Source organism: Megalobrama amblycephala, linkage group LG7 (assembly GCF_018812025.1).
Source record: "Megalobrama amblycephala isolate DHTTF-2021 linkage group LG7, ASM1881202v1, whole genome shotgun sequence".
Taxonomy (NCBI): domain Eukaryota; kingdom Metazoa; phylum Chordata; class Actinopteri; order Cypriniformes; family Xenocyprididae; genus Megalobrama; species Megalobrama amblycephala.
The window spans coordinates 9,579,015-9,589,365 of NC_063050.1; the positions used below are offsets into that span (position 1 = coordinate 9,579,015).

Sequence of the window (10,351 nt, forward strand, 5' to 3'; positions counted from 1 at the left end):
GCGTGTGTTTTTTTGTTTTCCGTCTCAGTGTTTTTCGTGTTTCACTTCCCGTCTCTGTCATCATGTTCACACCCGCATATCTGTTGTTATGCCTTGAGCAGAAGGACCGCTCCCTCGAGGCACACTTGGACAATTTTTTGTTTCTTGCTCCATCAACACATTTCCCGGACAGCAGCCTTTGCAACTTCCTATATGCCGGCCTCAACACTGCCACTAAAGCGCTGCTGTCCGGGGAAGGACCTCGAGGGAGCTTCCGTGAGTATGTGGAGTGGGTGCTGGCGTCATGTGGATCGTCTATGACTGTGGATATCTCCGACAACGACGCCAGTCCCACTCCTACTCCAGTGCACAGCCATCAACACCCTGACTGCGAGGATCGGCAGCATGAGCCCACCACAGACCGCGAAGAGGACTTCGCCGCGACGTTCGAGCCAGCGCCTACGAGAGCGACCGAGCGGGACATCGCCATGGAGCCTGAGCAACGCGGGACTGACCAGGTGTGCGAGCCAGCTGTACCATCCATCGCCGAGGGAATCTTAGTGGATTACGAGGGTAGAGAAGTGAGCCCCACCCAACCCCCTGCCACTGAGAGTGAGTTTTTGGCCATCACTGGAGACCTTTTTTCTGATTTAGAAGAGGTGAATATGCAACCTGTTGTACTACAATCTCTGGCCCCTCCCAGCCTCCCTCTCCCACCACCTCTTCAAAAATTTTTTGGGACTCTTTCATATTCTGAAGAACTGTTTAGCATGCTTCAAACTCCTCCTCTGTCACCAGCCACGCCTGCTATCCAGTCGTCACAGTCTCCCATCAGCCCCTCAGTTTCACCATCTCCTCTCAGTGGTAGGGTTCCACCTCGGGACTGCTGGGAGCCACCTCCTCCTGGGCGTGAGGAGTCTGGGATTCCGCCTCCAGCCTCAGAGCTCTTCACTCCCCGTCGACCTGGCTCCTACACCTACGCTCCTTCCTCCCTCGTCGTCAGCAAGTACCATCGGCCATTCGGTCTCGCTGGGTTCCCTCGGCACGTCGGCTCCACCTGGGTCGGACATCGCCACGCCTCTGCAGCGGACTTGCGGGCCAGTCGCTGCTCTCTGGCCCTCCACCCCTTCTGCGACGGCAAGCTCAGCCCTCCCTCAGGCTCCACCTCCGCCCTCGGTCACTCCAGCTCCACCTCTGCCCTCTGGATACCCGCTTCCTCCTCGGGGGGTCGTCGCTTCAGCTCCGTCGCGGTCGCCAAGGTCTTTGTGGTCGCTTCAAGTCTTCAGCATTCTGGCTGCATGGTGGGCTCCTACGCTGATGACATCGCCACTGCCGATCGTCCCCATGGTGGCGTATAGGACTACACCACCATGGCTCCTCCCGCCAGTGACGCCGCCATGGGACGCAGTCTTGGCTGTGTATTGGATGGTGTTGCTACTTCCTCCGTTCAAGGCTCCCCTCTGGTCTCCATCACCTGCACCTCCCTGGACTCCTGCACCTCGCCTCCTCCCAGGTAACCGTCCACCTCCTGAACCGCCTCCTACACCATCGGAACCTTCTCATCTTCGTCTTCCCCTCTCCACGGCGCGAGGACGCGCCTTTCCGGGAGGGGGCGATATGTCACATGTGCACTCCGTTTTGGACTTGTTGTTGTTCCATTTCCCACCACCGGTTAGTCACCATGGCAACTGATCACCACCATCATCACACCCAGCTGTTCCCAATCACCCTCCTTGTTATCCCGTGTATATATACCCTGTGTTTCTAGTCTTGTGTTGTCCGGTATTGTTCGTACTATGTTGGTGTATGCTCCTGTGGATTCCTGTTTATCTCCTAGTAAAGACTTATTGTGACTCTATCTCCTCGTCGTGTGATTAGTATACCAGCTACTGTAACAGCAGGAGGGTTTGAATCACTGCTGCAGATCAGAGTCACTGAATCTCCTGACACTATTTCACCAGATGGACTGATGGACACTGAGACGCTCCTGGGAGGGTCTAAAACAGAAGAATTAACATTCACAATAAATATTAGAAAATTTGTAAAATGTAAACAATGTGCAGATGATCATTAACTCACACATGACATTTATAGTCACATTAGGAGAGTATTTCTCTCCATGTTCATTGATGGATCTGCACTTGTATTCTCCACTGTCATCAGAGCTGATCTTTGAGATGTTGAAGATTCTTCCAGATCCTACTGTGACCGGGTGATACCCAAAGATCGCATTTGATTCCGACTAAACCACCGGGAATAATTTAATATAGCAACACAAATTCATTACCAATTGGTGGGTGAGTAGAGACACAGGCAAAGGATTACAAAGATGAGGCAGCTTTATTAAAGTGTACAAAAGTTAAAAACTGTCACATCTCACAAGGGCTCCATATTCACAGGTCACAAAAAAACAAAACAAACGACACTTTACAAAAACTACAATATACATAAAATAAAGAAGTTTGAATGAGGGAGATGGTCTGCCGTAACCCTTAATTGTCACACCACACTTAATAAACCAAATCACTCCAACCTATGAAGCACAGCACTCAATGTGGACACCATTAAACGAGCAGCCAAACTCATTCCCTTCTTCTGTAAAATACAAAAAAAAAAAACAACTCCACACTTTGCAACAAGTGTGCACCATTTAGAGTTTCAAAAACAAAAACAAAGGATGAACAAAAGAAAAAGAACATAAAACAGACCACAATCACCCGCACACTCGAGGCACAAAACGGCCAAAGAATGACCTCGTTTGACGCATGTGTGCACTCACTCCATGGCGAGTGATAATCACTCACACACACACACACACACACACACACACACACACACACACAGAGTTGACCGGATGGAAACCCAGGCAAGGCAGCAGTGCGTTATATCACTAGACGGGCATTCAGTCGCATAATACAGCGATGAAACCCTTGGGCATTTAAAATCAACCTGCCAACAGAAATAGCAGTCACTAATAAAATCATAAAAACAAACAAGCAACCTTCGCTCGTACAGACCAGGGGCCCGTTTCAATAAGGAGGTTCAACCAACTCTGAGTTAAAACTTGAACTCTGAGTTGACTTACCCTGAGATGGGAAACTCTGAGTTTTCAGTTTCAGAACAGCTGAATTGAGTTAGTTCAATCCACTCTGAGTAGGTTGACTCTGAGTTAAGCGCATTAAGCTCCGATATTACGATTCACCATGGCAACAGCACGTGACAAATGGACATCCGCATACTTCTGAGTCAATGCAATTTTAATTCTTATCACTGTTATAATATCAAAGGTGAAAACTGGTAGAATGTTAAGTTATTGAACTAATATTTATTTTCACGGTATCCCACATGCAAAAAAGAAGAAGAAGAAAAAAATAATGCAGGATGCAATAATAAGAGTGTAAATGTTTTTATCGTTATTAAACACTCGTTAGGCAATTTACTTCCACTTTTAGAAAATGTTATTAATTATTATTAAAAATAAATGCCTTTCTAATGTGATATGTGATGGGAAAAGGGAGAATAGCAAGCTTGGCAAAAGGCGGATTCGAACCCAGTCAATCACATGACAAGTTAATTCTCCCCATCCAACACACGATTGCCTACACCACTGCAGCCACAAGAATGTATGTCAATTTTAACCTGATCTGACATTTGTGGGCGGAGCTACTGTAAATTTGCACTTAGTAATACCCAGGTGAAAAAAAAGTATACTTGAGTGCGTTAAAAAATACTTAAATACAAGCAAGTACATTTGTAGTACATTCTTTATTTTGGTGCTAAATAAAAGTGTCAAAGTTATACACTATAAATAAACTAATTCAATGTATATTTGTACTTCAGTAGTGCTTCACTGCACTTGCAAAAAGTATACTAAATACCACTACTACTTAAATTGATTTTTAGTGCAATTAAATGAGTTTTATTAGTGTATTTGTTAAAAGTTTGTTTTAAATGCTTTAAAATTAGTTCAATCTTAGTAGACTTTTATATAGTAATCCAGTTTAAAGGCTCTCCAAGCGATTCTGAGCGGAGTAACTTCCTGTTGACGTTCGAAGTGTTGTCAAACAAAACAGAGGCTAGCTAGACCCTCCCTCCTACTCCTCCTGGCCCTCCCCTCCGTGCTTCCTGAAACAGTCATGAACGCGCATTTAAAATGTAAGTAGCTTGCGTATTGACGCTGCTTGTCGGTTATTGGCTGGAGCATGTTTATTATGTTTTGTGGTCCAGGCTGCACCAGTTTGTTTTTGTTGCTGTTTTTGCAGCTTGTGGCGACAAAAAAATGTTTTGGCCTAAAAACGCGTGACTTCGCTTAGAGCACCTTTAAATGACATTGATTTTCTTACAAATATATTACTTATGTACTAGTTATAAGTACATTTTCCCCCAGGTGAAAAAAAAAGTGCAGTAGAATACACTTTATTTTAGTACACAGTTTACTTCCATAATGTACTTAAAGTGCTCTATTTTCTTGCACTTATTTTGTACTTAATATACTAAAAGCTCTTCTTTAGTACTTCTTAAGATAATCTTAAGAACATCTAAGTGTACTCAACTGTGCTATTTTGAGACACCAAGAAATATAAACTAAAATGTGCTTTTAACATACTATCTCTGTATTTAAAAAAAAAATCTTTCATACACCTTTAAATGTATTCATCAGACGTAGGAAATACACTTATGAATTATTTAAAATATAAGAATAATATATATGATAAATATATACAAAATGTATTCATAAAGTTTATAAATACATTTTGTATATATTCATTATATATTAATCTTATATTTGAAATACATAAGTCTATTTTAAAAGTGTTTGAAAGATAGGTTCACAGAGTAAGTTACCATGGTAACTGACTCTGAGTATAAGTTACCTCTCTTTCAGAAACAGGCTTGACTTACCCTGCTTTCTCGGGTTTGACATACCTCACATTCTGAAATGTAAAACCCAGAGTTTCCCTCATTTCAGGGTTAACATACTCAGAGTTCTCACTTAACCTCCTTTCTGAAACGGGCCCCAGGAGATGTTCACAGCGCGGTACTACGCGTGTTGCTGATCATAGCGTGCAGCTAGTCGTTTATCTACAAACTACACATAAAAACTCGGTAAATAAATATTCCCTGAAGAAGCCTCCCTAAAACAAGACGTACAAACCTGAACCTGGGGCCAGCCTACGCACAGCATGAAGCAGGGACGGCACACCAAACATCCTTCCATTCATAAATGGTGAACTCCTGTAAAGGGACGGTACGGATGACAATGCATCCCAGGTAACCAACGCCCTCCCAATTTATACCATAACACTCCTGTCCTGATAGGTTCACTGTTTTTACCTGACATCACCCAATGAACAACCGAAGGTATACTTCACACTGCTACACTACAAACGTTCCTCCTTTAAACCAGCTGAAGTTCAGAGCAGGAGGGTTTGAATCACTGCTGCAGATCAGAGTCACTGAATCTCCTGACACTATTTCACCAGATGAACTGATGAAGATCAAAGGATTCACTGGAGGAGCTACAAGTGAAATATTATATTAAATCACCAGTTTATAACCGAAAATCGTAAAGTTTCAAGGAAAACTCTGAGTTGATACTTTTACATGGGTACTGGAACTTTGAAGATGTTCATGATTGATTCACTGACACTGACTCATTCAGTTAATCTCAGATGTGTTCAGTGGGGTTAAGATTTGGACTTCATGCGATCAAAAGTGTCACGAGTCCTGGTCACAAGTCAACATGAATGTTTTTGTTCCATTTTTATTTATAATGATGTTGCTACGCAAAAGCTGTGTGTGCTTGTGACTCTTTATCACCTGGTAATGTACCCAGAACGTTCAGAGACGGTCACGATGTGGAGTTCTTTTAAGGGTTGGGAGACGTCATCTTAAAAAGTTTACCTTCAGGAAGTACTGAATGTTTAGGGCAGTGGTTCTCAAACCTGTCCTGGGGACCCCCTACCACTGAACATTTTGTATGTCTTCCTCATCAGACACACCCAATTCAACTCTTGCAGTCTCTACTAATGAGCTGATGACTTGAATCAGGTGTGTTAGATGAGGGTGACATGCAAAATGTGCAGTGGTGGGGGGTCCCCAGGACAGGTTTGAGAACCACTGGTTTAGGGGACAATTACAATAGGACATTCCCTCTGGGTCATGGGTCTCCAACCCTGCTCCTGGAGATTTCAGCACCAGCCCCAATCAAATGCACCTGAAGCAGCTAATCAAGGTGTTCATGGCTGCTTGATAATTACAGACAGGTGTGTTGGAGCAGGGTTGGAACTAAAGTCTGCAGGACAGAAGCCCTCCAGGAGCAGGATTAGAGATCCCTCCTCTAGGTGCACAGAAGATGCATCGCTGTCCTGAATGAAACATTCCCATCTAACTAACAGGGAACCATACGGGAGCATTCTGTTAATGTTATATAAGGAACCTCAAACAGCAGCATTTTCATTGCCAAAAAGGACATTTTAGGAACATCTGTTCTGTATTTTCGTCACCTTTGAGAACTTTTAGGGAACATTGCACAAGGTCACGAGAATGTCCCCTCCTACATGGATAGAACCTTCAAAGAAAAAAGTGAATACACTAAATGAAATACATACTCACACATGACATTGAGCTGAACAGCAGGAGAGATGTGATTGTGTCCGTGTACAGCACAGCTATATCTGCCTGCATCCTCTCTTCTGACTGACTGCAGCAGGAGTTCATTGTTTCTGTCTCTTCTCTCAGTTAATGGCTGTGAGTTTCTGTACCAGATGAATGTTGCTCTGTCAGTCAGAGTGCAGCTGCTTTTACATGTCAGACGGACTGAATCTCCCTCTGTCACTCTCTCAGGAGACTCCACCTGAAGATCTGAACACAACACACACATTATATCTAGTGCTGCTGTCATACACTGATTATTATTCAACATAATGCACAGAAGAAGAGAGAAACCTCATGAAAGTCACCTGTGACAGTAAGAGTCACTCCTGGATAACCAGTCCATTTGTCTTTATCAGTGTTGAATTTGAAATAGTACTTGTGTGAATCCTTCAGTGTCACATGACTCAGTCTAATGGTGCAGTTCTTCTGTTTATCTCCCAGATACTGAAGCCTCTGACTGTATTCAGGGTCCTCAGACAGATCTGGATGCTCTCCATTATGTTTTACCAGTGTTTTGGTCCAGAACACTTTCTTGATCTTATATCCAGTAGGGTATGTATAAGTGCATCTCATTATCACTGATGAGTTCTTTAGTGCACAGATGTGTGAAGGACTGTAACTCACACCCCAATCAGCACTAGAAACCCCTGAAACACACACTATGATAGTTCACATTAAAATGACTGCTTCATTACTGACTCCTCATGTTCATCACATTAATCATCACATGAAATTCTGATATTACAAGACAAAAATAATCACTTTTGATGCACATATTCATATTTTAGATTAATTTCAGTGAGAATAATTACATTTAGCTAAAAGTTTTTTTGTTTTAACCCACATATAGGATTTCGAACGTTCAGTGACGTCACATGACTGCCAGATTCAAACTGCGCTTTCGCTCTTTGGCTGTGAGACGGACGCGCGCAGCTCTTGTCATATATCACAACTATTCAGTGTTTTCAGCCACATAATGTTTCTTTAAAGGTTTCAGACATTTACAGTAGATACGCATAAGCACCATTAAAACAATATATTTAGAGTTTATAAAATACACACTGATGTCAGACGTCAGTGGAAGCAGCAATAACAATCCATTCAAATACAATTGCTGACATTTATTCATATCAGACACACATAATGGGCCCAAGTAACTACAAAGTTTACTCTATTATTCTTCCAGTTCACCAGCCACTTACTTGCATATATTTCGGGAGAAACTGATGAAGTCATCTGCTGTAAATCAGACTGACAGGACTACTTTGTGAATATTTTAAATAAAAAAGGAAAAACAAAATAATAGCGAGCCATCTGTCATACAGTGTTATTGTTGTGGCTGCGTTCAGCGTACGTGACATGCATGACGCGTCGCTATGGAAACATTAAAGGCTCACTCTGAGGGGTCATTTAGAATATTTTAAACTCACGCACGAAAGGGTTAATTCAGCTTTATGTTTATTTATTTTGATGATTTTTATTTATTTTTTTATTATTCACAGTAATTCGTTTGTGAAGGGTGTTTTAACAGGGGGTTCAATGACTGCCTGACCTCCCACTAAAGACCCATGATTTGAAAGAAAGACTTTGATAAGTGACTAAAACATTAAAAACTCTCCAGCAGAAGCGACTCACCGTGAATCATGAGCAGAAACACCAGAGGAAGAGGAGGAGCCATTAACAGTGCTGACTTAAGTGTTGTGAACTAAGGACTACAATGATGTCAACTCAAAATGGCCGCCCTTAATCTCTGAATCAGCCAATAGTGAGCCTGGAAGGGTGAAGTCACAGCAGCACAATACCAGTCATTTAATGTTATTATAAAAAACAATAATAACAATAATAATAAAAACACAAACGTTTTAATATTTAAATTGATTTAAAAGCAATACTGTGCAAAATGATCACAAATTAGTATTGATGGTGTGAATCTTTTTCTATTGATGTACTGTTTGTCTCCTCATTTACAGTTAGAGCAATGATGTGTCATGAGTTCATCAACGGCTCCAACAACTGCAGGAAAACCCACAGTCAACATAAAAGTGGCTTTCTTTTTCCGCATGGTTTGATGGTCATTTGGAAAGTCAATGAACTGCCATAGAGTAGAGGTCAAATGTGATGTCCAGCCATATGAAAATTGACATCTTCAACCTTAATTCAACTTACTTAATTAAACTTTTAAAAATGTGTTAAAAGATGTAAGCACATCGACTAGCTGGAGTCCATTGTTTCATGTGTGATAATGAAATGAAATTTCAAATTATTTCAGATTATGTTTGACCAGTCTGTCATACAAAGAAATTATGAACACATGCAAAAACAAGAGAGAACCAATTAAATATTAAAAACGGATTTTGTTGTATTCAATGTCATATTTTAAAACATTTAAATAATATAAAAATATATATTTTTTTTCTCATATTTTGATGGTTTAAGCGAAATTGTTTGCGATTAACAAGAAACTCTTGTTTGTATTTACTATTGTGTACTGTATGTTCATCTTTTGTGCTTCCTTGTCGTTCGTTCATCAACTGGGCTTTATTTTCTGTGAAGCATTTTGTTTTGTGTCAGCTGTGATGAACAGACATCCACTCTCGTATTGCTTGTGTAACAGTGGCCAGACAGTGAGAGTTTTGCAGGTAAACCACTGCACACTGACACTCGCTACAGAATGAGGTGTTTAGAGTCATTGTTAGTGCACTCGCCTCACACGCCAGCAGCGATCGGGCCGGGGTTCTTGACCAACTCAGAGCAGGGTGGAGACTCAGAGGTTAGGATTGGGGTGTGAGTTTTGGTGGCTACGTAATGAAGAGAGGGGTTTGTTTGTTTGGGTTGATTTTAAATATCAACAGTGTTCAACAACGAATTTGAGAAATCGCATACAGCACCTTTAAATGTATTAAAATGCATTAAACATATTAATTATTGTTTAAGTAATATTTATTACATGTATTACATTTATTTAAAGTTATTACATTTCTTATTAGGTCAGTTACAAAAAGAATTGACATTCAAGTTTATATCATTTTATCAACTCCATGTCATCTTATAACTCCAGTTCATATATCTTCATTGGAAAGCATACATCTCCTCATCTCTGCTGCCATCCTGTTACTCTTAGCTAGGTTAAGAGACCTCTCCAGCTTTAAATAATTAAGGAACTGAGACCTAGTCCTGACACTTAGGAACTTTTATGAATCACACTTATTTGTAAGTCTAAGAATAAGAGTAAAATTACATAATTTTTAGAATTTTGACACACTTAAACTAAAATTTTACTCTGAGCGGCTTTATACATACGGCCCCAGAACTACTTCATCAGATACTCAATCATTATTAATGTATGTTACTGTGGTTTGACCTTGTTCATTTGTTACCAACTTATGTTACAATACACAATGAAACTGAAGCTATTTTCTAAGGCAGATTTAAATAGGTATTTGTAACCAAGATACAAAACCACCTCAACTTTTGACCTTAAACCTTATATTTACTGTGTGACAACTAGCCCCAGTCTCCCCTATAACATATTTGACTCAATTATTAGTAAATGATGATCTTACCTGTTTCACGAACACTCATGACCAGAGACAACAGAACAAATGAACAGAGTGAAACCAGCAGTGGGGATTTTATGTGGTCAAACACTTTATATTTAACATGAGGATATGACACATACTTCACCCAGTGCTGATATAGCAAGGTCTAAATAAAG

At 41.0% G+C, this 10,351-nt stretch overlaps 1 protein-coding gene across 3 annotated transcripts; it reads right to left on the reverse strand.

Moving 5' to 3' along the window:
* Positions 1-731: 731 nt before the first annotated feature.
* LOC125271281 (B-cell receptor CD22-like) lies at positions 732-10,259 on the reverse strand. 3 transcript variants are annotated; one of them, XM_048195360.1, is made up of 5 exons: positions 10,200-10,259; positions 8,272-8,407; positions 6,942-7,283; positions 6,595-6,843; positions 732-1,976 (listed from the first exon to the last, which is right to left on the reverse strand). In XM_048195360.1, exons 2-5 carry the CDS (start codon positions 8,312-8,314, stop codon positions 1,813-1,815), a joined length of 798 nt encoding a protein of 265 aa, XP_048051317.1. In that variant the 5' UTR covers positions 8,315-8,407; positions 10,200-10,259; the 3' UTR covers positions 732-1,812. The 3 variants fall into 3 exon arrangements, with proteins under 3 accessions (XP_048051317.1, XP_048051315.1, XP_048051316.1); XM_048195358.1 differs by having other exon boundaries at positions 6,942-7,295; XM_048195359.1 differs by lacking the exon at positions 10,200-10,259 and adding an exon at positions 9,342-9,357 and having other exon boundaries at positions 6,942-7,295.
* Positions 10,260-10,351: the final 92 nt, after the last annotated feature.

Bases quoted from the DNA above. Each gene is read 5' to 3' on its own strand.
- LOC125271281 (XM_048195358.1), bottom strand. From the start codon at position 8,314: ATGGCTCCTCCTCTTCCTCTGGTGTTTCTGCTCATGATTCACG. The intron at 7,296-8,271 runs GTGAGTCGCTTC...GAACTATCATAG, and splicing joins GTTTCTGCTCATGATTCACG to TGTGTGTTTCAGGGGTTTCT. The intron at 6,844-6,941 runs GTGACTTTCATG...TGTTGTGTTCAG, and splicing joins AGTGACTCTTACTGTCACAG to ATCTTCAGGTGGAGTCTCCT.